At 40.2% G+C, this 27,863-nt stretch overlaps 1 protein-coding gene across 1 annotated transcript in view; it reads right to left on the bottom strand.

Annotated features, from left to right (window-relative positions):
• Window positions 1-3,162: 3,162 nt before the first annotated feature.
• The window catches only part of CLVS2 (clavesin 2), a 46,036-nt gene continuing 21,335 nt past the window's right edge, over window positions 3,163-27,863 (bottom strand). Inside the window, exons 3-5 of the mRNA XM_070739651.1 lie at window positions 10,080-10,190; window positions 8,658-8,878; window positions 3,163-3,433 (exon numbers count right to left, since the gene is read on the bottom strand). Of these exons, the coding sequence (XP_070595752.1) occupies window positions 3,346-3,433; window positions 8,658-8,878; window positions 10,080-10,190 (420 nt within the window). The 3' untranslated portion in view covers window positions 3,163-3,345. The remainder of the gene's footprint in view (window positions 3,434-8,657; window positions 8,879-10,079; window positions 10,191-27,863) is intronic.

Below are 27,863 nucleotides of genomic sequence, written 5' to 3'. Positions count from 1 at the left end.
AGTCACCAGTAGCGCATTGACAAGCTGAGGGGCTTTGTTCTGTTCTTATATTACAGGAGGAAAATGTATCTGTATAATTATCACTTGTCTTGATGAGCATTGTATCCAAAAATATCATTTTCCTACCATCCTAATTCTACCAGGTTACAGAATGGGGTCGTTTTATCACAGTTTGTTTAGTAATTGTTCAAACATTTATTGAACAATAATTGTTCAAACAACAGCAGTAAAACAAATTGACTTATGACCATTTTTTACACTTACAACTGTTGCAGTATTCTCCTATCATGTGATTAAAATTCAGATGCTCAGCAACTGATTCGTATTAATGACGGCTGCAATGTCCCAGGGACATGTGATCATTTTCTGACAAGCAAAGTCCGTGGGGAAGCCAGATTCACTTAACAACTGGGTTACTAGCTCAGCAACTGCAGTGATTCACTTAATAACTGTGACCTAATGACCCTTAGGATATCTCCAACTGTGAACTAGACTAGGAAACAAAAATAAAGAAATGAAAAAGAAGGCAGAAGCAGTGATTTTTCTGGAAACAGTCATGGATAATCACCATGAGTCAAAGAATCAATGTGAAGGAGACATAACTTTTGGCTTACTTTTTGTAACCCTTCCAAAGAAGCTGAAGCATATCGTAAGACCCACCTATATCGCCAGGCATGGGGGAACTAAGACATCTCCCCCAGGCTTATTATATTTCACGTTTGGTGTGTATGTGCTGTATGGTTTTTAATTGTTGGGGTTTTTATATATTTTATTATTAGATTTGTCCCATTGTTATACTGTTTTTTATATGCTGTTGTAAGCCGCCCCGAGTCTTCGGAGAGGGGCGGCATACAAATCTAATAAATCTAACAAATCTAATAAGAGAGGCAAGTGTTGTTGCAGAAACATGCCTTGAGCTCGGATGTGATCAGCATCAGTCTTGCTAAATCATTTCTATCAGAAGCGATTGGTTCTGATGCACTAATTCCAACATTCTTCCATTGAGAATTTTCTGCTTTTAATACGGTACATAGGACATTTTGGATGTAGAAAGCATACACTCCTAGTGGACCTTTCCCACTGTAGCTTTATGCTCACCCCTACAAGGTGCACAAAAGAGAGATGGAAGCACACAAGAGAGATGGAAGTTAATGCTGTAACTTTGTATGTAGCCCTAGACTACCCAAAAACGATGATTTAATAACATGATTAAGAGACTAACCCTCCCCCGCCATCTTTCTGACTCTAGCATTTGAGAATAGCGTGTTTGTGTAGAATTGGATGGGTTTTTTTTTAGTAATAATGGGTTTTTAAATTAGTTTTAATATTGGATTTGTATCATATTGGATTTTGTTGCTGTTGTGAGCTGTTCCGAGTCCTCAGAGAGGGGCGGCATACAAATCTAATAAATAATGATAATAATGATAATAATAATAATGATAATGATAACAATGATATAATAATAATAATAATAATAATAATAATAATAATAATAATAATAATAATATAATAGTTGTTTGTTTATTATTATTATTATTATTATTGTTATTATTATTATTATTATTATTATTATTATTATTATTATCCATGAATATGAAGAACACGAGTGTCAAAAATGTACACAGGATAAAGAGAAATTAAGGCAAATGCGCCTATCTTATCTTAGCATTCCAACGGCACACAAAATGGTCTAGCGTGTACTACAGCCTCACATTATATTAATAGTAATTTGTAATGGAAATGACTCACCAAAAGACGTGTTTCTGGTGTGAAGACTAAGAATCTGCATCACAAAACAACGGTAGAGACAACATGAGAGGTAATAGTCCATTCCTGAACTATCACCTGCAGAGGTAATCTCTAAATGGAACAGAATGTTCAAAACATACTAACACTCCCCTCCCTCTTTTCAATCAAAGATCTTTAAAGCTAGGATTTCAATGAATCCCATTGTGTCAAGGATCTCAAGTATTTTTAACTGATTAATAAGTCCTTGAAAGCTTATTCATAACACTTTTTTTTTTGCAAGCAAGAGATCTTGTCATTCCTGTTCAACTGTACTATAATATTAAATCTTTCTGAAGGAAAGACTGTGGTAGGGTGCAATTCTTGTTTTGATGTACAGCAGAAATACACATGCATATCAGCACAATCAAAGATGAAGACACACTCCTAAACTACAGCCCACTTCAGGTACTGTTTGATCTTCTGAGGTAAAAATGTTATTTCAGTCTAATATGGCACATATCTCATCTACACAATTACATCACAAACAAAAGATGGCCTTAGCATGGCATTGCAGCACACCATTCTTCTAACAATTAGGTTTTGCTCCAAGTAGGATGATGTACTTAATATTTTACTAAGTTAACAATGACATTGCCTTAATATACAATATATAATAAACTCTAAACACACCAAATAGGTATGATTTTTTTTTTTATAAATCCTTGATTAAATATACTTATCTACCAATGACACTTTATATGTATAGAGACTGGTAAAAATATATAGATATGTGTCCAGACGTTTGTTTCGTACAGTTTAGAAATCATTCATCCATCTGCGAAGTAGAAGGAGGAGCAGAGGATTATGAAATAGGTTCCAAAAGGATAAAGTTTCTCAGACACTGAACCTAGATGTGGCTTCTTTTATCTTCAAGAACCAAACAGCTCTCAAAATTCAGACTGTGAAAATCAGATGCCTCCAAAAATATACCAAGGAATGGTATTTAGCTCCTTGTCTCTATAACTATTTTTTTTCTTTCTTCTTCTTCTTTCCCACAGTGAATTATTTTATAATCCCCGTGATGAGCTCTGGCAAGGTTTGTGGCAATCTTTTAAACCCGCAAATCTGAGTTACGATGCCTACGGATCTTATCTTGCTAAATGGAAACTGTGAGAGACGAATGAAGCAGTGTGGCAGTTGAAATATGGCTTTGTATAAAAAGGATGACATCTATCTAGGGTCTGATTTTCTGTTGAGTTCATTCTGTTCTTTTACAGTGCCTTCATCTGGCACGTTAATGGCCACTTTAGTTTTTGTCATTCCCCCCTGTACTATATCTTTCCAAACATTACTTACAAATGCACAGAGAAGGAAAGGACTATTTACAAACAGGTTGGCACTTAAGAGAATATATTATTGATATTTTCTCCTGTTTATTTTTTCCCCCACCCTGTTTTCCAGCTCAGTGGTAGCTAGGATGCCTGGCAAAACCTGCTGCCTCATTAGAATATGCTACGTTAACATGAAAAATAGGATTCCGACTTGTACATTCTTTCTCAATGGATGGCTCTGAAAGGCAATACCTTCTACCCTAATTCATATTTAATGCTCAGACTTCTAGTCAAGCAAGAGCAATGGCTGCATGTTTTCTTCTTCGTTTTTATCCATGCGCTTGAGCACTCCGGGGTCCACAACAGATTGAGACCTAGAAAAACATTAAGCAAAGACCTATTGTGACTCATTTTAGCAACAACAAAAAGGCAAGCTCCTTCGCATTATTTAAAAAAGAAATACTGCAACCAGAAAAGATGCTTGGGGAATATGATGGATGATGCAAGACCCTCCTGAAAAGAAATCCAGCCATGTTTCCTAAAGCAGTGATGACAAAAAAAAAAAAAGCGCTATTTAAAGGTCAGATTTGGCCAGCAGGCCTCTCCTTTCAATCTATTGTTGCTTTTGCTGACATGCATTCCCCACCTAAATGCCAACCTTCTTTAAAAAAAGGGGGGGGGGGCTGGTTTGTTTTGAAATTGCAACTTCCATATGGGGTGGGAGGGATATCCTTCCCAGTTACTACCCTCACACCTTGCCTTTCCCATTAGAGAAGTTTTATTCCCTGTTGCTAGGGAACACTTTTCTGCCTCTCGTTCTGTATGGCTCCTGCTCTTCATTCCCAGGAGCCCTTCGCTCAAAAGTCTTCATTGTAGCTGGGAAGACAAGCTGATGAACTAGAAAAAAGTGCATCTGAAAGTTTACAGCTGAAAGTCTTCAGAGGAATGGGCAAAGGTGGATTAGGGAGCAGCCTTTTACATATACCATACATCTGAATGGGGTTTTTTGAGCGGGGGTGGGGGGTGGTTCCATCAAACGTTGATGAGCAATTGAGAGCTTGCACAAGATGACATTCCTTTTTTTTAAAATAAAATATTTTTTATTTATTTTTAACAAGTTTAATATACACACAACATAAAACAGTGCATAGTGAAATGTGCCCACCACCCCGACACACACACACACACCACCACCACCAATCGGGGGTGTTTCTTATATAATCCACTTTGACCCAAGAGCAATATACAGTGATACCTCATCTTACAAACGCCTCATCATACAAACTTTTCGAGATACAAACCCGGGGTTTAAGATTTTTTTGCCTCTTCTTACAAACTATTTTCACCTTACAAACCCACTGCCGCCACTGGGATGCCTCACCTCCAGACTTCTGTTGCCAGTGAAGTACCCGCTTTTGTGCTGCTGGGATTCCCCTGAGGTTCCCCTCGCTGGGAAACCCCACCTCTGGGCCTCCGTGTTTTTGTGATGCTGCAGGGGAATCTCAGCAGGGGAATCCCAGCAGTGCAAAAACGGGTGCTTCGCTGGCAACAGAAGTCTGGAGGTGGGGTTTCCCAGCGAGGGGAGCCTCAGTGAAACCGCAGCATCACAAAAACAGAGGTTCAGAGGTGGGGTTTCGAGGACCGGTGTTTTTGCGATGCTGGGATTTCACTGATGCTCCCTTCGCTGGGAAACCCCACCTCTGGACTTCCTTTGCCAGTGAAGTGCTCGTTTTTGTGATGCTGGGATTCACCTGCTGGGATTCCCCTGCAGCATGGCAAAAACACAGAAGTCCAGAGGTGGGGTTTCCCATGGACGGGAGCCTCAGGGGAATCCCAGCAGTGCAAAAAAGGGTGTTTCGGCTGGCAAAAGGGGTGAATTTTGGGCTTGCACGCATTAATTGATTTTCCATTGATTCCTATAGGAAACATTGTTTTGTCTTACAAACTTTTCATCTTAAGAACCTCGTCCCGAAACCAATTAAGTTTGTAAGACAAGGTATCACTGTACCTATTTACATATTATAGAGTGATTCCAATTTATTTCTTGTAGCTTGGTCTCGGATTCTACTCATCATATATCGTCTTACCTTATCCCACCGTCCCATCAGTTGTCTCAATTCAGTTTCATTATCCAGATTTATCCTTTTATCCATAATTTCAAATTGAATATGGTCCACCATGTACCTATACCAATTTTGCATTGTTCATTTTGTCGCATCCTTCCAACCCAAAACTATTACCGCCTGAGCGCTTTCTATTGCTGCTTGTTTTATTTCTCTAAATTCTCCCATCACATTTCTTTTAACTAGTACTGCCATTTCCTTAGTGATTGTCCATTGTATGTTTAGCATTCTATTAATGTCCTCTTGCACTTTTTGCCAAAATTCCTGCACTATCGGGCATTCCCAAAACATATGCATAAACACTCCTTTATCTTGTTACCTGTGCCAACAAATACCCTTGACATTCTGCTGAAAGTGTGCGAGTTGAATGGGAGTAAAATACCACTTATGTAATATTTTACGCGCAAGATGACATTCCTATGAGGGACAGTCCACAGCTTATTGTGCATGAAATTGCATATAAATACTGTACATAGAAAGGGGGGGAATCACAGGTTCTGTTACAAAATAAGATCTAAAAGAGGGTATTGCGGCACTTGCCCAAAGCGGAGTGGACAGTTCAAAGAAAATTAAGCATAGATGCTGTCCCTCAGCAAAGTTCAACTCAGCAAACTTGGAATATTTCACAGTTTAGCATAGTGATGGTGAACCTTTTTTGGTTTGCATCCCAAAAGAGGGTGGGTGGGTGTGCTAGCATGCGTGCACATGCCCATATCCCTTCCCTCCTTTCCCATGCCTGTACATTCCACATGCTGCCCCCTGCACATGTGCAAAGGCCTTGCGGAAGCCTGGTATGTGAAAAAAATGCCCAAACGGGCAAACCGGAAGTTTGGAAAAATGCGCTTCCAGTTTGCCTATTGTGCTGTTTTTTGCACTCCGAGGCTTCAGGAAGCTTCCCTGAATCCCCTGGAGTGCAAAAACTATCACAATGGCAAAACGGAAGTGGGTTTTTTCAAACTTCCAATTTGTCCATTGGATGATCAGATATCTCCGGGACTGCCTTCTGCTGCACGAATCCCAGCGACCGGTTAGGTCCCACAGAGTGGGCCTTCTCCAGGTCCCATCGATGAAACAATGTTGTCTGGTGGGACCCAGGGGAAGAGCTTTCTCTGTGGCAGGCCCAACCCTCTGGAATCAACTCCCCCCAGAGATTAGGATCGCCCCCACCCTCCTCGCCTTTCGCAAACTCCTTAAAACCCACCTCTGCTGTCAGGCATGGAGAAATTGATTCCCCCGGGCCATTCCCGTTTCATGTATGGTTTTTGTCTGGGATGTATGACTGTTTTTATATTAAGGGTTTTAAATTGCTTTATAACTATTGGATTTGAACTGTGTTTTTTTGTTGTGAATGAATGAATGATATTATTGCCTCCGGGGCTTCAGGGAAGTTTCACTGAAGCATCTGGAGGGTGAAACGGCCTTTTCCAAGGCTGAAAATCAGCTGGCCAGTGTGTGCATGTGCGCTGGAGCTGACACAGGGCAAAGTCTCGCGGGCCCTCCACTATGGCTCCGCATGCCACCTGTGGCACATGTGCCATAAGTTTACCATCACGGGCTTAGCAACTCAGCAACAAACTGCAACCATTGTGGAACCATAAGTCCCTTCTACATGCAGATGCCAGCATAGAAGTGCAAATCTATGTGCAATTCCTTCACCAGTAATATTAGTTACCCCAGTTTTGAAAGAATTGTATGGCATCTGGATAAATGGCGTGGGAGACGCAAGTTGGTATGATGAATGCATATTAACCATACCCTTGTGCATACTAAGCACAGGCTTTTCTTGCTTTGTGCTAAGGTCATGTTCCTGCCTAAAGTAAATTCACCTAATGTAAAGCGAGGAAAATCTGTTGTATGCATGAGAAAACTTGCCTGTTTGCATTGGTTTCAAGCTAGCACTCAGCTTCAAAGCTGACCTTTAAAACCAACTGATTTCCCACTCCACCTCATCCTTAAATAGTCCCCTTTATCAGTTTTATTCTCATTGTCTAACTAAATGTTAATGTTGTTCTAACAATGGAAACCAATTGATGGATGTTCTGGCCTCCATGTTCAGAGGCTAGAGATCATGAAGTGAGAATGACAGCTGTGGGCAAATGAAGAGGGAATACTAATCCACAATGAGGGGGTGGGGAAAGGATAAGCAACAAGTACAGTTGAGAGGGCTCAGTCCAAAGCCCTGGAGAGCATAAACCTCACTAAATTTTCCAGGAAGGGCATTGTGGTTTGTGTAGGCACCACAAATTTCCCAGGTCTCATCAATTTGCAAAAGTAGTTTTTCTCCCTCTCTTTTTTTTTGGTGAAATTGTCTAAAGAATGAAAAGTTGATCTTCTCTCTGATTATCCACAAGTATAATGGTGCATAGATGCCTTGTAAATGTATTTCTAGAGTAGTATACAGCATCTGCTGCATGAGTCCCAGTGACCGGTCAGGTCCCAAAGTCAGCCTTCTCCAGGTCACGTCAACTAGACAATGCCGCCTGACAGGGCCTAGGGGAAGAGCCTTCTCTGTGGGGGTCCTGGCCCTCTGGAAACAACTCCCCCCAGAGATTCGTACTGCCCCGACTGTTGTGTCCAGAGAACAGTTAGGAAATGTGGCCCACCCCTTATCCTTGGGTGGGAAAATACTGAGCCTGGATTGGCTGGCTCAGCCTGGCTACAGGAGATATAAATAGCTGCCAGGCACGGCGATGTTATTGTTCGTTATTCCACTTGCATGTTGCCGTTGTACACAATAAACCTAGTTGAATGTTCCCGGCCTTCTGCTTTCTCATTTCTGGACAAACTTAACACCCACCCTCCCCGCCTTTGATAAAAGCCTAAAGACCCACCTGTGCCGACAGGCCTGGGGCCATTAGATATTAGCCCCTAGCTAATGAATGAAATGTATGTTTGACTGTCTAAATGAGAATGATTAGTTTTAAAGGAATTGGGGTTTTAGGTTAGTTTAATTTTCAATTTGGATTTAGGATGTTTTCCATTATTTTTTTATATGTTGTAAATCACCCGAGTCTTTGAAAAGGGGCGGCATATAAATCAAAATCAAAATAACAAACAAACAAACAAATAAACAAATCTCTATATCCAGAGAAGGGGCATCTTCAACCATAATACTGTTTTATCTCCTCCTATGTAGATAAAGGGAGTTTTATGCTTACAAATGGGAGCTGAAAACAACTGTTCTGATCTGAGCAAGATTGGAAACAATTCTTCAGTCCATCATATAGAGAAGGACTGGAAGGAGAGTTTAGTTGTTTTCCAAGCAAAAAAAAGAATACCAGAGGATGGTATTCAGGGAGGAGAAAATGAATTCAAGACTGCTCTGTGAGCAATTTTATACAAAGATTTACTAAGTATCCCATCCCTAATTCTTTGGAATGACCCCATCATGTCAGAGAGAGGCATCAGTATTTACCAACAGGTAAATAGGAGGTCCCCATAGCATTTCCTGTTTCAAAAGGCATCAATAACCTACCTCTTCATGGATTTGGGTGAGAGCTCTTTTTCAACTTCTTTTGCAGACATGTTATAGGAGTCCACACTATATTCACTGTCATCATCATACTCATGATCTAGCAGCGCTCTTGCCCATGTGCCCATGTCGTAAGGTGGAAGCATTCCTCCAAATTCAGAAGGGAGAATTTCAGGATGAATCAACTGGTGCAGACTGTTGAGGTTGTTTCCATGGAGAAATATCTAGGGGGAAAGGGAATATAATGCATAGTAAAAGTATCAGACTCTATACTAATAAATATAGCTATCTGAACAGCTGGGCAGCTCAACATTCTGTTTTTTTTACCGCAGAAGAGTTTCCAAATGTTTCAGAAGATTTTTTAAAATGTGATCGGTTACCTAAAAATGCTGCTGAGAGATTACCCATGTTTCTACTTCCAAATAGAAATGAATTCAAATAACTCTAAGCACACTTCTCCTCAAATGTACAAACCAAATTATGGGGAACATCCAAGCTATTTTGGGCTATGACATGTCAGGGTGCCTGATGCTGAAAGGGGAAAATAGTACACACCTAACTTGTTGCGATGTAGGAACTTTTAAAATGGGTTCAAAGAGAAGCAACTAGAAAACCAAAGAATTTAACTGCCTTCAGGTTCTGTAGAATTTGATATTATGCTTCCAAAGAGCAAGCTTATTAAACTCTCAATTTCAAGATGCTTTTGAAACTTAGCCACAGCTAAAAGAAAGAGACCTTGGGATTTTTGTGAAAGATATGGTTTTGGGGTGAATGCGTGCATATCACACTGTGTGGGGGTTTACTTGCGTTTTCACCTTGTGCTTAGGATCAAATTCAAAGAATAATAATGGTTTGGTTTTTTTTTTACTATTTTTTACATATTGAGTTGATAAGCATCAGACAACAAATACAGAAACAAAGTGAATCTACTGCTTATCCTTAAGATCTTGGATGAGATTTCAATGAACACATCTGTCACGGACTGCATGAATATATAGCAATAATACTTTTTACCAAGATTACATAGCTTAATTCTCTCATTTCAGAACAGTGTTTTTAAGATGAGCCAAGTCTGCTTTGACAGCTGTGCAAATAACTACTCAGCTTTTAATAAATGGAACTGACTTGAGTCGTTCAAGAAACAAGTCAAAAATCCTTTTTTAATCCTTTGCTGTATTCTATAATATGTTTGTATTTGTATGTACACAAATAGTTTATGTATCAGAGACCAATTCCTTGTGTGTCCAATCACACCTGACCAATAAAGAATATTCCAATTCTATTAATGTTTTATCTGGCAAATGTATATAATTAAAACCACAAAACAAGGCAGTGAAAATATGTATTTGTTTCTTCAGTTTTCAAAGCTGTCAGTCCTTTCATAAAGTTAGGAAATATGATGGAAACAAAGATGAATAAACTTACCCTCTTCCTTGTCTTCTCCTTTAAAAATGGACGTATAACTGTATAAAGAGCATGGATGTACCATGGCTGATTGACAAAATGAATTCCTCCAAATCGAGCTGGGAAACTGTCCTAGAAGAAGAGCATATAACAAATAGTAGATATTTTATCTTATTTGCTACTTTCTCTATATCTTTAGCACTTCTGTGAAAACAGGTAGTCCTCCACTTACGACCACAATTAAGTCCAAAATTTATGTTGCTAAGTGAGCAAATTTATGTTGCTAAGTGAGACCCTTTCTTGCCACAGTTGTTAAGTGAATCACTTAAGTTGTTAAATTAGTAATGCAGCTGTAAAGTGAATCTGGGTTTTCCATTGAAGTTGCTTCTCGAAAGATCCCATCATGCCAGGACACTGTAACAATCATAAATATGAGACAGTTGCCAAGCGTCTAAATTATGATTTATTTATTTATTTATTTATTTTATTATTTATTACTTAGATTTGTATGCCGCCCCTCTCCGAAGACTCGGGGCGGCTCACAACACGTGGAAACAAATCATAAATAATTTGACAATTTAAAATATTAAAGATTTAAAAAAGACCCCATATACTAACAGACATACACACAAGCATACCATATATAAATTAAACATGCCCAGGGGAAGATGTTTCAGTTCCCCCATGCCTGACGGCAAAGGTGGGTTTTAAGGAGTTTACGGAAGGCAGGAAGAGTAGGGGCAGTTCTAATCTCTGGGGGGAGTTGGTTCCAGTGGCCATGGGGATTAGCGCACTGTTTATGTGAAAAATTGTCAAAAGTCAGTTGTAACGGTTGTAACTTCGGTCAGTAAATGAACCGTTGTAGGTTGAGGACTACCTGTAGGGGATCACATAAATTCACCCTCACAATAAACTTGTAGCCAGGTTTCATTATAATAATTAGGATACAAACCATTACAGATAAGCTTTTTGTTTAAGATCATGTCTTCTGACTAGTGGTTTTCTTTTGCAAGCCCATTAAACAAAAGTTGTCTTCCACTCCAGGACAGTAATTCTCCATCCTACTACAAATTTGGGGAAAAAACTCATAATAAAGTGAGAGGAGGTTTTCTACCAAGCAACAATGCACATATTTTCAGTCTATGCTATTGTCTCTATGATTTCGCCCCATATAAACTTTTCATTTCATATGCACAAATTCACATGTATTTATTTTTATTTGAAATAACGATTATGTTTTTACATACAGTATGTTCTTAAGCATCTTAGGCATCAGTGATTAAAAATTGGAGGAGGGAAGAAGATGAATTACATGCTTTAATAAATGAAAACAGCAGCTTGATTATCCCATGTTAAATTATTTATGCATATAACTTGGGTTTCAGATGAATAACTGAAGTGTGAACACAGCATGCTTATTTGTCATTATCTTTCTAGTTCTTAGCTGAACACCTCCAGTGAGGTTTTTCATAGTGTGTTCTATTGTTCAATGGCTCCTAGTGTCAAGAAATTAATCTAAATATTTGGCCTGAAGTTCCTTCATTTTCATTTCAATCCTCTTCCTTCAATCATTTCAATCCTCTAATCTTCCTCTGCTCTAAATTTAAGAATAGAGCCGTCCTTTATTGTAAGTAGAACCTTTTAGTTTGCTGAAAATATTACATTAATATTTCTGAGTTAAATTCAGCCCTTGACTGTTTTCCTGAATGATGGATCAAGCATGTATGTACGAAGGGATGGGATTCAGCTGGTTCAGACCAGTTCAGGTGAACCAGATGTTAATTTTAATCTGGTTCACTGAACTGGCTGTTCCAAGGATTCTCTGACCCATCCACCCCTCTCCTCCCCGCCCCGGAGCCTGCAGAGCCCTGAGTAGACCAAGTCCCCATGGCCACACCCACCCAGCAATTTTTTTTTCAAAAATTACGGTCCATCACCATATGTATGTATGTATGATGCAATTATAAGGTATAAGCGACTTTTGTGATCTCTGTTGTGGTTCAGCCTGAGGCTGCTCAGGGACCGGCTGTGTCTCTGCTGGCTCCATGCCTGGAGGAGGATGACAGCGAAGAGGAGGGGGCTGAACAGTCGGACGGAGGAAAGGAAAGTCAGGAATGGGACGAAGGAGAACAGCATGAGAGCCCCGGGGGCGGGGGGGGGCTCTCCCCAGCCAGTAGCTTGGAGTCATTAGGTGATGACGCACAAGCCGTCATTGACATGCGACAGAGACATTCAGATCATAGAAAGGAGCAATTAAAGAAGTATTATCAGCACTGAATTAGGAACAGCTGGGCTTGGGTGTGGTCCTCCTTAGCAGGGTTTAAAAGGCAGGCAAGCCCTTGAAGCCATGTGGAGTGTTATCAATTGGAGTTACGGTGTCCTGGTTGTCCTGCTTTGTTCTCGGCATCTCTGTTCCTGGCTTGTGGCCCAGCAGTTTGGAAGACCCATGGGAGGGGTAGGTCTGCTATCTACAGCCTCGTCTTGGCAGCAAGAATCCTGTATTGCTGCATGGACTTTTGCCTTCGTGGATATATTTGAAGATCCAGCGTTTTCCTGTTTGTAAGGACATTTTCTGTTACCTGTGTTTTTCTTGAATTTTATAAACTGCCTTTGCCTTTTACCAGTGTGTCTGGCTTCTCTTTTTGGGTTGGTCTTGGCTTCCGGAGTGACCCAGACAGAACAATCTCCAAGTTTCTTCCAATCCTTACATTTTATGAAATTGTTATACGTGACATTTTGCAATGTTCCCGGGAATGTCTACCCTTTTCATTTTAGCAGAAGCCAGGATATATCAAGAATGACCTTTCTGATATTTCTGAATTAACTTTTTATTTTATTTTTAAAAAGCTATGGAATAACTGTAGGATGCATGCTCAGCAAAAACAGAAAAAGCCAACCAATATGGATATAAATGAACAAGTTTAGCAAGAAAGTAATCTGGCAACATCTATTTATTTCCATCTTTATATTTTTCTCCCTGATGCTAGATGAAATTTGGAGCCCATAGGCCTTTTTATACCAGGTTAGCTCATCTATTTATTATTTTTATTATTATTTATTGTTAGAGTTGGAAGGGACCATGCGGGTCATCAAGTCCAACCCCCTGCCTAAGCAGGAACCCTATAGCATCCTAGCCAAATGGCAGTCCAACTTCCTCTTAAAAATGTCCAGAGTATTGGAGTTCACAACGTCCGCTGGTAGGTTGTTCCACTGGTTGATCGTTCTGACCATCAGGAAGTTCTTCCTTATTTCTACTTCTATTCCATGCTACCATTTGAAACTGGTGCTACAGGTAGTTCTCAGCTTACAACCTTTTGCTTAACAATCTTTCAAAGTTACAATGGCTGTGGTAAAAAGTGACTTGGGACTGGTTCCTCACATTTAATGATCATTGTAATATCCTCAGTTGCATGATCAAAATTTGGGTAAACAGTGCATATTAATAGTTGTTGTAGTGTCCCAGGTTACTTGATCGCCATTTCCAACCTTCCCAGACTGAATCCAACAAGCAAAGTAAGTGAGGGAAGTTGGATTCGCTTAAGAACCATGGGATTGCAGTGATTCACTTAACAACCCTGACAAAAGAAGGCTGTAAAATTGGGCAGGACTCCCTTAACAACCGCCTTGCTTAGCAATAGAAATTCTGGTCCCAAGTCGAGGATTGCCAGTATAGGTTCCAAGCGATGCTCAGCTTTTATCCTAAGCTAACCTGAAAAATTGGCACGGGAGATTCAGAAAACTGACAGAAATTCAGTTTCATTTCTCAGAAGATAAACATTTATTTCCATGTGGCTGTAAAGTAACAAATGGAGGATTAGACACTAACACTGAGCATCGTGTACTTTTCTACATAAACCCTCTATTCACCAAATTATAATGCTTCCCCATTGGCATTAACGAGATGAGAGCTTTTCGTCTTCCCCTTGCTGCTTTGGTAGCTGCTCATCTGGAGAACAAAGCAGTTTAGTGGCAGACTATTGCTATTTTATAGTGGTGGCAGAGGTGGGTTCCTGCCGGTTTGGACCAGTTCTATGGAATCAGAAGTGGAAATTTCCCCCTGCTCACTGAATGTGCAGTGATGGCTGGTTGGATAAGCCCCCAAACCAGCTCCCTTGGCGCCACAGGCACCGCCATCTTGTTTTTTGCTTCTGCACCTGTTTTGTGCTTATGCGTGTGCACATAAGGTAGGTTTTTAGCACTGTGCATGCCCACCGTGTGTGAGAAAGCAAACTGGCAGTGAGGTAAGCCATAACTCAAAGCTGAGTGGTGGCTTTCAATAGGATCTATAGATAGTCCTCAACTTACAACTTACAGTTCACTTAGTGACCATTTGAAGTTACAATGGCATTGAAAATAGTGACTTATGCCCATTTTTCACACTTACGACTGTTGCAACATCCCCATGGTCACATGATTTACATTTGGATGCTTGACAACTGATTTACATTTATGACAATTGCAACGTTTCGGGATCATGTGATCCCCTTTTGCGACCTTCTGACAAGCAAAGTCAATATGGGGAAGCCAGGTGCCCTTAAAAGCCATGTTACTAATTTAAGAACTGTAGTGATTCACTTAACAAATGTGGTGAGAAAAATCGTAAAATGGGGCAAAACTCACTTAACAAATTTCTCACTTAATAACAGGTTCAATTGTGATCATAGATCGAGAGGTAGATATGGTTTCTGTTGGTGTCTGCTTATACACCCTTACAGAGGTGGGCAGGACATGCTATCAAACTTCTTTGTTGAAAATTTGAGACAAATTGAGAAGCTCCTTATTTACTCCTTATCTGAGTTGATGTGCTATTGTGTTGGGGTAAGCAATAATGTCTAGCTATGCTTCTTGCAACAGCTCTGAATTGCAGTGTAGCCTTTTGTAATTTATTAATACCTCTAATCTAACACCCAGAAAGGAAACAATAATAAAATACATTTTTAGAAATCTACTAAAGGTATTATGTACACAACAAGCAAGGGTAGCTGGCAAATATTATTTTGAAGCTTTTAGAAGCATCAGTCTCACAGAGGTATAATTAGTCTATACAAAAACCTATGCAAAACACCATTATTTTCACATGCAACGTTACTAATGCTATAATAAACTATGTGGTGTTATCAGCCTGTTATTTTACAATTTAGATTTAATATATAGTGATTGACATAATGGTGATCAAACCAAATCAATAAATTCCACATCCTTAAAAAGAAACCTAGGAAGATACAATCGAGAAAGGTTGGATGAAACCCAACATAATGTGAGCTATCTTCCATAGCTTCTGTCCTACCATCTGTTCTAAAAAGAGCCCTTCAATTTTGTCAGCTGATTGGCAGGAGGACTTAATTGGATATCACCCATATCTCAGGTCATTAGGTCTGTTACAAGGTCAAAGATTGCCTCCAGAAAACAGCTGTTGTTGTACATTTTATTAGTTTTGGAACAAAAGAAATGTATAATACATTTAATTACCTATGAAACAGAAGCTTGGAAAGATGAATTGAATGAGACTATGAAAGTGACAAGCCTGTAAGAAATACGTTAGGTATTTTTGAGACTCTCATTCATTTCCTTGAACTGTGTGGGGAGGTGTCTAGGTGTGTGTGTATTACAATAGTAAAATCTAATACAAAAAAAAGAACGAAAAGAACAGAAAGATTGAAAAGTGGAAAAGAGAAGGAAAAGAGAGAAAATAGAAAGAAAAACAAGAATATAATAAAAAGAAATGAAATGTATGACTTCCAGCAGTTATCACAAGAATACGAAGTATAATAACTCTTCCCCTCTCTAATTACAAACACATATCTCTTCTTCCCATATCCCATCTCTTATCTATAAATAAATAAATCCATAAATCATAATATTTTCAATCCTTGTGACATCAAAAAGAATTACTAGAAGGAACAAGATATCTTATTTTAACATTTCACCCAATTGGTTTATTGGAAAAACCAAACTTTCCATAAAAACTCCAATTTTTCTATGGATGTGCCTACATATTTCATAAAATTTCTGTTATTTGGGGAGTCTGGCCTTCTGAGAATAATTCTGAATGAAACAGAACAGACAGTACAAGAAGTATGACTGCAGTTAAGAAGTCCATTAAGGAGTGGCCAGTGAGAAAAATCCCCTCACAGGAAGCTGGAAGAAAACCTCCTTAGTAATTTTCCAGAGTCATAGCAATCCCTTACTTATTATATGAAATAATTATTGATTGGCAAGAGGCCAGACTAACACTTACTGTAGCAAAAGATAAGAATAAAAATGGAGAGGGAAAAACATTCTTCCTTAGGGAGAGTAAGACAAGGATGGAAGATTTTCTTATTTATCTTTTCTTCTTTTCAAATATATTCACCTATACTTTTATATCTTTTCCTCTATTCTTTTCTTTATTTATATTATTACATATCTATTCTCTTCAATGTGTATTATGTATTGGACAAAATAAACAAATAATAAATGAATGAATGAATAAATAAATAAATAAAAAAAACACTATTACATTCATTTGTCAAACATTTGAAGTTTAAATGGAACTGAAAATGTGATCTACAACCATTGCAGGATCCTCATGGTCACATAATCAAAATTTGGGCTCTTGGCAACTGGCACATACAACTGTTGCAGCATCCCAGGGCCATGTGATCGCCATATGCAACCTTCCTAGCTAGCTTCCCACCAGAGAAATCAAATGGCAGAAGCTGGATTCACTTAACAATTTGTACAATACACATAACATCTGCAGTGATTTCTTTAGCAACCATGGCAAAAAGATAATAAAATCAGAGGTGACCCACTTAATAATTGCCTTCCATAATAATCAGGTCCCAGTTTTGGTCATAAGTTGAGGACTACCCATATAGAAGAAGTACAGTATTGGAAGTACCTAAGGGAGACATTTTTCACTTCTTCAGCAAATTTTAATTCGGGATTTGCTAGAGGCTTTTTAATTACAGTATGGAAAGAAAGTCAGACAAGGGTTAATTTCTATCACTAAGAAAACAGGAGGAAATAATGAAGAAGATGAAGGCAGGAAGGGCATCTGATGGAAAGTTTCTAGCAATGAAACGTTAGCTTTCAAAGAGAATAAACATGGAGATAGGAAAAGTAGAGAACAAGATAGAGTAACTCTCCTTCAAAAGCAGTAACGCAACATAAGAGGCCAACTGTTAGCTACAGAGTCTGTGTGTTGGAAACTCACTGAGAAACCAATGTCCCAAAGGTGCTTTTTCAGGAGGCAACTGGACTTTCTTGTTTTTTTCTTTGAAGATGTTTCGCTTCTCATCCAAGGATCCTTGGATGAGAAATAAAACATCTTCAAAGAAAAGGCAAGAAAATCCAATTGCCTCCTGAAAAAGAACCTTTGGAACAACCATGATCTGGATGACTGAGAATCTCTAAAACCAATGGGTTTCTTTAGGCAACAGATCAGAGTAAAATGCCAAAGAGGATTTTACTGAATAAATGTTCAGAGAGTTAACAGAGAAAAATATACCAATTTTTAGCATGGTAGGAGTCCTCAAAACAGCAACAGAACACCCCGAAGTTGGTATTTGTGCAGGAGTCTCCCAGGACTTTGGATCTGCACTTTGCAATGATCAATATTGAACAACTCTTTTCTTGACAGACAGAGAACGTGCAAGGCTTCCAGTGAGGCAAGGCAAACTCATGGCTGCATTTTTTCCCCAATCTGTAGTTTGTCAAAGCATTAGGGCTGAAAAGGCAGCTGGATGCAAGATCCAGGCTGCCAAAATTCTTTCTAGTAGAGACAGATCTGGAGATTGTCGATATATACTCTGAATAACTGATTTTTGTGAGTAGAAAAACAGCACCATAATCCCTCTTCTTTTTGAATCTATAATGTATCATGGAAAATACAGTGAGCCATCCTAACACCCTAGCAAAACCAGATTACAGACCAGATTAGTTACAGGACCGCCTTCTGCCACACAAATCCCAGCAGCTGATAAGGTCCCACAGAGTTGGCCTTCTCGAGGTCCTGTCGATCAGACAATGTCGTCTGGCGGGGCCTAGGGGAAGAGCCTTCTCTGTGGTGGCTCTGGCCCTCTGGAATCAGCTCCCTCTGGAGATTTGTACTGCCCCCACCCTCCTCGCCTTCTGCAAGACACTTAAGACCCATCTATGTCACCAGGCTTGGGACAGCTACATCATGCCCCCTACTTATCTGCCCCCTCATGCCCCCTACTTATCGTTAAATGTTATGTGTGGATGTGATTGAGTAGACCGACTGTTTTTTACATAATGGGATTTTAATTTACTGTTTTTAACTATTAGATTTGTATACATATTGTTTGTATTGTATGTTGTGAGCCGCTCTGGGTCCTCGAAGAGAGGCGGCATACAAGTCTAATAAATAATAATAATAATAATAATAATAATAATAATAATAATAATAATAATATCAGCTATTTGGAGTCCAAACAATCAGGCCTTGGTTGGCAACCTTAAACACTCAAAGTGCCACAAAGCCATTCTGGAGCCAACAGGAAGTCAGGTTGCCCCATCATAGTCTCCTCCTAGCACGGCATCAGTAGTGGATTGCTACCAGTATGGATAAGGATGCTGCACCAGTAGCGAAAGTTGAGCTGTGCATGCAGTTTCACTTTCCCTGAATGCGCGTACAAGCATCCCAGCAAGATTTTGCTTCTGAGCATGCGCAGGAAGCAAAAACTCACGAGAGGTCATGTGCGTGTGTGAAATTTTGGTGCTTTTTTCCTTCTGCGCATGCATGGAAGCAAAAAAGTCCCCAAAATCTTTCACACACGTGTCCCTTCACAGGTGCGCAGGAGAAGCGAAGCTGCCTGCGCATTGCACCAGTAGCGGCAATAGCGCAACCCGCCCCTGCACGGCATCCTTCTTTCTCTACCTATCCTAAGTGAAAGCCCTCTCAATTGTGGAGCCGACCAGCAACAGGGAGCCACAGCAGAGGGGTGAAAGAACCACATGAGGTTCCAGAGCTGACCAGGGGTTGCTGACCCCTGCAATAGGCCTTTAATATAAAGCGTTAAAGAAAGGAGAGCTGGGAGATTGAATGCTGAGCTCTGGGAAGGAAATCCTGCATAGGAAAATTTCCATATACCAGTTGTGGAATACTGTTGAAATCCCACGCAACCTTGCAGAGAAGTAACTACCATCAAGTATTGGATTTTCTTCTGAGTCAATCATGTTGAACATCCATCAGCTGCAATCTGGCCTATCCATAATGTGACTATATTTGCATCTTATTGTTTTGTAGCAACTGTGACGGGAGATTACTATAAACCCTTTCTAATGACCTGTGCTCAAATCCAGGAAGGGATATCAATGTGTGAAAAAAATTGGCCTCTGGCATACAAATCGAAACTTATTCTGTTATCCATCTGTCATTGCTCTTCAGAAATGCATAACAATGTATATGTATCTTGTCTCAGAGTTACCATCTGTTTATATGCTTCATTTAATAAAACTGTGGGGAGCGGGGGTGGGTATATTGTTCCTGTGTGTGCATTTAATTGCTTTGTCTCCATTCTTGTCTGATGCTTCTTCAATGGGCGCATCACTTCTACCGCCTGACATGTTTTCTCTCTCTGTTGCTTTCTGAGCATTTGCAGTTTTATTTGAATATTTTTTTTTAATTCAAAGTCTGTTTTTAGTGTATTTGGGAAAAAAAGTAAAAAAACCCTGGAAGGTTTTAACAATAAAGTTATTGCTTATTTATTCTTCATGCATTATATGTACTTCCTGCCTTTCATTACAAAGGACGAGTAGGCTGTAATTTCTTCTCATAATAATAAATAAATTTGGGAAATGGGAGGGGGGAGAATAAGTTTGGAAAATGGGAGGATATGCTTCCTAAAAAATGTCAGATAAGAATGGTTATAGCCCCAAACTGTATAATGGGTAAAGGAAGTATCTCAGAAGGGACCTATCCCCAAATTCTCAGAGCATAAAGAAAATGGTAGGAGATTTGTACTTTCAGACTTTCAATATTATTAAATATTTATTAATTAATTAAATGTATGTAGCCAGCCATCCCATGAGAAATGATTCTAGGCAGTGTACAACAGGCATCTGGGGATGACTAATATAGCTTTACAATGAAGTAGAATTCATTTCTCTAGTTGTGTTTCCTGTCTGGTCTATCCGGGAAAGCTGACAGAGGCATACATAGTGCTCCTTCCTATTTTTCCCACAACAACTGAGTTGGTAATTTGGGCTAAGAAAGTGTGACTAGTTCACTGAACCTGCTGAAATTTTATGTCTTGAGAACGGACAGGAGTAAGGGTCATCTCACTCCTAACCTAACACCTTAGCCCAGGGGTGTCAAACTTGATTTGAGGGTCACATCAGGGTTGGGTTTGATCTTGGGGGGCTGGGGTGGACGTGGCCAGGGTGGAGTGGCCAGCTTGACATCAGTGATGTCGGAATGCCTATGGTGACCCGAGTGCTCTTCTAGTTAAAACAGGCTCCCAAGGTTGGTTTTCAGCTGTTGACGACCTCCTGCAACCTTATGCCAGTGAAACGGAGCTTGGGAGTGCTGCCCATGACCCTTGCGAGCTCCGGTTTAGGCTGCAATAGCCTTCTGCAAACCTCTGCCAGTGAAGATGAAGCTCTGGAGGGCTGAATGCATTTTTCTCTGGCAAAGGCACTTTGGGCCGGTCACTCACTGTTTGTAGAGTGGCCCCTTGGGCCAGATTTAAGCACCCTGTGAACTGGATCTGGCCCCATGCCTTGAGTTTGACATCCCTGCCTTAGTCAGTACACCACACAGGCCTGATGATGATGATGATGATGATGATGATGATGATGATAATAATAATAATAATAATAATTATTATTATTATTATTATTAATTAGATTTGTATGCCGCCCCCTCTCCGTAGACTCGGGGCGGCTCACAACAATAACAAAGACAATGTAAGAACAAATCTAATAATTTAAAAAAACACTAAAAACCCCATTATTAAAAGCAAGCATACACACAAACATACCATAAGCACAGGATTGGGACTTCCTGTTCAACATTGGCAAGTAATAACAAGTAATGATATAATAGCAATATTCGTTCTCAGCAATGGAAGCTCAGTGGATGCCTTTGGACCAGGCACTTTTTCTCTGCATATCCTTTCTCACAAAGTTGTTATGGTGAACAAATAAAAATGAAAAGAAAAGAAAAAACGGAATGTATGTATGCTCCCTTGATCACCAGCACAAAAATGATAATATCTAAAAAAAATAAGTATTTAGTATTCCTTAAAGTCTCAGAAAACCTATGACATTTAATGTTGATATAATATATTTTGGGGAAATTATTTACTTACAAAACTGTGGGGAGCATTTTTGTTACATTCCAGTCTAATAGATTCTCCTTACCCTTAGTTATGCTATTGCTGTCCAGAGGCCTCTGGGTGCTGAAACACAATAACATGTAGTCCATGCATCAAATCTGTCCCTGTTGACACAAAAGGGCTCTCAATTTTCCCAGAAAATTGCTTTCAAGTTAACTGAATAAATCCAAGCTGAAACCAAACCAAAACTCCATTGGTGGTGGTGGGGATATTTTATGAGGAGTCAAAGTTTAATTCCTGTGCATAGGAAATCTGCTTAGCATTGCAGCCTACATCAAGAGTCAGTGGCATTTCAAGCAATGACATGAATGATCAATGAGAGCCACATATCAACAGAAGATCAAATGTTCGACTTGCTGAATATTTACTCTGGAAAGTGAATGCTGATCAGCATACATAATAGGGAGTTGGCAGGACTAAAAACATCTAGCTCAATAAAAGCCAGATTTCTATGATTCATCTGGGTTGTAACTGCTTTTGGCACACAAAGCTCAGCTACACAGTAAGAGCCGTCTAATCTTTATATTATGCATTCATTGAGGAAATCTGTAGAACATGTGATTAGGGGCGAGGGCGGCACTTAGTGCCTGACATTGATGCCGCCTAGGCTAGCCAGTCACCATGCTCTTTGACCTCTTTTCAGCTCCCTCTTGGGGGGAGGGATCACTGCCGAGCATGTGTTCTCCTGGCACAACTGTCGGAGACTACTTCAGCTTCAACCACAACAACACAAGAGCACGCAACAGATTTAAACTTAATATTAACCGCTCCAAACTTGACTGTAAAAAATATGACTTCAATAACCGAGTTGTCGAAGCGTGGAACTCATTACTGGGCTCCATAGTGTCATCCCCAAACCCCCAACACTTTACCCTTAGATTATCTATGGTTGACCTATCCAGATTCCTAAGAGGTCAGTAAGGGGCGAGTACAAGTGCACTAGAGTGCCTTCCGTCCCCTGTCCTATTGCTCTCCTATATCTCCTATACCTTTCTTCTATTCCTATATCTATTCTTCTATTCTTTCATTGATATGTTCTATTCCTATATCTTCTTTTCTATTCTTTCATAGATATATTTTACTATGAGTATCTCCTCTATAACCTTCATCATGTATTTTACTATGTGCATATATATATATATGCATGAAGGGATTGGATACTGTAGCCTAGAGGATAATTCTCTGCCTTACAAGGCAAAGGTTGCAAGTTCAAGTCCCAGTGGGTATGGCTAGCTGATGAGGCCAAAATAAGGCCTAAATAGATCTATCCTAGTGTCCCTTAATTTTCAAATTCAGCAAAAAAAATGTGGCACATATATATATATATATATATGTTTTCGTAGATTTTCACGGGTACATGTATGATGGTCTTGGTATGTTTGGGTTTCTTCTCGTGTAGGATTTGGAAATTTCTGGCGACGTTTAGAACCAAGGGCTGCTCGCTTCCGGTGTCCCCCCCCCAACCTCAGCAGTTGCGCTCTCCCCCTTTTTGCACCCAAGCTTTCAAATCATATTTGTAGCTTCCAAGCTTTGGGTGGCTCCCCTGGGCAGCTAAAGTTCAGGTCGGGGCATGGATGGATTGGATTCGCAAACTACTGAAATCCACTTATGCCGCCAGGCTTGGGGGACATAATTGACCCTTAGCTGTTTCATTTTATGTTTGGTTTAATTGGATGATATGACTGTTTTATAATGGGTTTTATAACTGTTTTGAATATTAGATTTGTGCTTTGTATTTTGTTGTGAGCCGCTCCGAGTCTTCGGAGAGGGGCGGCATACAAGTATAATAAATTATTATTATTAGTATTATTATTATTATTATTATTAATTATAGGGTCGGGAAAGAATCCACCTGGCAAATTGCACCAGGAGAGAGCACGCTCGGCAGCGATCCTTCTCCCCAAAGTGTCTGGCAGCTTTTCAACTTGAAAAGAAGGCAAAGAGCATGGCAACTGGCTATCCCAGCCACCGTCCCTCTCAGAGTACTTTTACAACCCTATCTAAGCCGTTTACAGAATCAGCATATTGCCCCCAACAATCTGGATCCTCATTTTATCCACCTTGGAAGGATGGATGGCTGAGTTAACCTTGAGCCAGTGGTGAGATTTGAACTGCTGAACTACAGCTAGCAGTTAGCTGAAGTAGCCTGCAGTGCTGCACTCTAAACACTGTGCCACTCCATCAGCTGCATCTCCACCAAGGGCTGCCTGCCCACCCACTGGTCAGGCTGGGCTGGACGCCAACCTCAAAAGGCAAGCGGGTATGGGAGACCACCAGGAAGGCTGCTAGCTCCCTTCTGCATGGCCAGCCTGCCCCGACATGCTTTCCTGCCTTCCACCTAGCCTTCCGCTTGCCTGTCTTCACAAGCTGGCCAAAGGGACACCAGGAAGGCCACGTGAAAGGCAGGAAAGCATGTCAGGGCTGTGGGGAAAGGAGTAAGCTGCTACCTCCTGTCCCTACCAAGCCAACATATTTTTCTGCCTTCCATGTGGACTTCTGCTTGCCTGCCTTTGCAAGTTGGCCACGAGGACATAAGGAAGGCCACGTGAAAGGCAGGAAAGCATGTCAGGGCTGTGGGGAAAGGAGTAAGCTGCTACCTCCTGTCCCTACCAAGCCAACATATTTTTCTGCCTTCCATGTGGACTTCTGCTTGCCTGCCTTTGCAAGTTGGCCACGAGGACATAAGGAAGGCCACGTGGAAGGCAGGAAAGCATGTCGGGACTGTGGGCAGTGGGAAATGGAGTAGGGAAGGCAGACTGGAAAGTTGGGCAGGGCAGGAGGAGCTAGGCAGGCTGCCACTTAACAGGAAGTAGGCTGCCACTTAACAGGAAGTAGGCTGCCACTTAACAGGAAGTAGGCTGCCACTTAACAGGCTTACCTGGCAGGCACATCAGGGGTGCAGCGCTTCAGGCAAGCAAGCTGCAGAACAGAGACTGGGTGGGGCAGCTCGACTGGCGACCGGGGTACCAGTTTGGGGGCATGGCCAGCCAGCTATCGCTACCAGTTCTCTAAATCACAAGTCCAAACCGGACTGACCCAGTAGTTCGCCCATTTGGTTCACTCAAAATTGGGCTTCCCGGTTGCTGGAAGGTTTTAATTTATATACAACTGTATGTCTTGATTAAAATGCTCTGAAGACTGTCTTTGCTGCAGTATCATAAATGTTTGGATTTATGCGCTTTAGTTCAGAAAACGTTTCTAAACTTACACAGTTTTGATTTGACAACCTTTCATGGCCATTTTGGAATTATTTTAACCTGTGGTTTATTTACATTTGTAATTTTATAGTGTTTGATTGCTGTTTTAGTCTACCATGAAAAAAGTTCTGATAAATAGTAATAAAAACACATTACATAACATTATTCAAGATGATTTGTTATCTACTATAAAAATATGTATTGAGATTTGGATGACAGGTCACAAAAGTAAATCGTTGCCCTTTGGAAATCTACGCAGCAGTGCTTTGTGACAACTTTACCAGTGAAATTGTAATGTTTACAATTGGAGCAAATTACGTACCATGGAGAGCGTTAGTGTGAATTTAAACTAGATGGTAAACATTCATAATACTATTAGTCTCTCCGGCACCATTCAGGTACAAAATACGCATAATATGCCATTGCAAGTGTCATACAGAATGCTTAATTTTGGAAATGTCAAACATAAAACAGCCATGATAAATAAATCCAGGTATATTCATGTAGCACTGTAATGTAATATAGGCAAATTTATCAAGCAATAAACCTATCCATGGAACATAACTGTACAAATAATAATGGTGAAGACATTCCAGCAGTCTATCAATAAAAAGGATACCCAAGCTTTTTAATTAGTTGTTGTCAACCTTTCGTTAAGTATGTTGAAGTCAAATATCAGTGGCATACAAGACCTTTATGCTAATATTACACCCTGAATTATACATATAGTATTGTTCTGTCGAGCTCTCTGGTAGAATCCTCCCGAAAATGCACAGATACAATTTCAGACACACACACGTTTGAAAATTCAAAACAATGTTCTTTATACCGAAAATGCAAATAAACAAAGCACTCTTTTTGTATAATAGCAAAGAGCACTTGTCTCCAAACAAACAGGTAATTTGTACAAGTCCCTTATCAGTTCTGTGATACTTAGCTTGCAGCTGTGAGGCAATTCACAGTCCTTCTTCTTTCACAAAGTGAAACATACTTTGCTCTGGTTTAGTTTCAAAGCGGGGGAAAATCAGCAAACAAAGGTCAAAGTCAGCAAAGCAGGCAGGTAACACAACAATCAGATAATCCTCCACAATGGCCAAACCCACAGGTTGCTATTTATAGCAGCCTCACTAATTACCACAGCCCCACCCAACCACAGGTGGCCTCATTTTCTTTGATAATAATCTCTCAGTTGTTGCTGCCTATGCATCGCTCTCCGCATGCGTGGCTGCATCATTAACTCTTGTTCCAAATCCAAGGAGGAGAGGGATAATTGATCTCCTTCTGAGCTGCCACACTCTCCTCCTCCCTGTCACTCATGTCTTCTTGATCAGAGGAGCCTTCACCAGCAGATTCCACCGGGAGCAAAACAGGCCTGCAGCATGTGGATGTCTCCCCCACATCCACAGTCCTTGGGGCAGGAGCTGGGCTAGAGCTAACCACAAGAAGCATATTCTCATAACCAGACTGAACTCCACTGTAATAACATGGATCTTGAAGAATTTGGATACGTATTATGAAAAGTTTTAACCAATGAAGCTTTTCACCCTTGCATGCTCCCTATAATTAAGGCATATCATTTCTTTCATATACACACGACAGAAGCCCTATTTTAATATAAAGCTCATATGCTTTGCTGTGTGAAAAAGCTTTGAGAGCAAAGGAATGGAAATGATTCAGATGGCCAATTGTTCTAGTATACTGTAATGTATGGTGCCTTCTCCTCAGACATCTCTTAAAGAAAAATTACGAGGTTCCTGAATTATAAAATTATGAAGCAACATTTACTCCTGGAGACTCTGAAGTGGAATGGAAATCTGTTTAGAGGACAGAGGCATCCAACCCTGAGAAAGGCCTTTCAGATGAGACAATTTTTGGGAGTATCAGATACCAAGAAATTCCTTCTGGATTATCAATACAACTCATTCGTGGCCCACTCTAATGATCTTACATAGAATTGATTAAGTCTCTGAGAGTCAAAGTTCCAAAGTTCTCACAGTCAGAACAATTATTGGAGCAATGTTTATAAACTACGGTAGCTACTTTTTTCTTTGGAGACTTTTTAAACTTGTTTCAAATGTGTTGCTAGTGACCAAGTGCAGTTTTATCCTTACATCTTGACTAAAGATAAAGGTTCCCCTCACATATGTGCTGGTCATTCCCAACTCTAGGGGGTGATGTTCATCTCTGTTTCAAAGCCGAAGAGCCAGAGCTGTCTGAAGCTGTCTCCATGGTCATGTGGCTGGTATGACTAAACCCTATTACCTTCCCACCAAAGTGGTCCCTATTTTTCTACTTGCATTTTTACAGGCTTTCGAACTGCTAGGTTGGCAGAACCTGAGACAAGTAGCGGGAGCTCACTGCATTACGCGGCGCTAGGGATTCAATAGTCTAAGGGTAAAGTTTTGTGGGTTCAGTGATGATACTACAGAGTCAGGTAGTGAGTTCCATGCATTAACTATTCAATTACTAAAGTCGTATTTCCTGCAGTCGAGTTTGGAGCAGTTTACTTTAGGTTGGTATCTGTTGTGTGCTCGTGCGTTGTTGTGGTTGAACCTGAAGTAGTCATTGACAGTAAGGACGTTGTAGCAGATGATTTTATGGGCTATGCTTTGTTCGTGTTTAAGGCAACATAGTTCTAAGCTTTTTAAACCTAGGATTGCGTAGGGTTGCGAGTGGAGGAGTGGAGTGGTAAGTGGAGTAAAGTATCTCTGGACATTTTATAGAGTGTTTATGTCTGAAATGCTTCTCTGTCTCTGTTTCTGTCATGTCTGTCTGTCTGTGTCTGTCTGTCTGTCTGTCTCACTCACTCACTCACTCACTCACTCACTCACACACACACACACACACACACATGTCACAGTTTTGTGAGATAGTCTCTTCTTAGCAATCTCTTTTAGCTAGGAACATTTTTGCCATAAGTCAGACTGCTACGACAAGGCCACCTTATTACTACTGGAAATTTTATCATTATTTTTTATCAGTAAATTTAATTGATATTTTCTGTTAATGGTCTTATTGTGTGTCTCAACATTACCATTACGGTTGCCTGCATTATCCAGCACATATTTTGGACACTTTGCATGTTTTTAATAGGAAAGTGAACACAAGAACAAGGGGGCACAATCTGAAGTTAGTTGGGGGAAAGATCAAAAGCAACATGAGAAAATATTATTTTACTGAAAGAGTAGTAGATCCTTGGAACAAACTTCCAGCAGATGTGGTTGGTAAATCCACAGTAGCTGAATTTAAACATGCCTGGGAAA

Source organism: Erythrolamprus reginae, chromosome 1 (genome assembly GCF_031021105.1).
Source record: "Erythrolamprus reginae isolate rEryReg1 chromosome 1, rEryReg1.hap1, whole genome shotgun sequence".
Lineage (NCBI taxonomy): Eukaryota > Metazoa > Chordata > Lepidosauria > Squamata > Dipsadidae > Erythrolamprus > Erythrolamprus reginae.
The sequence above is the reverse complement of the archived record's forward strand: the minus strand, read 5'-3'. Positions and strand labels throughout refer to the sequence as shown.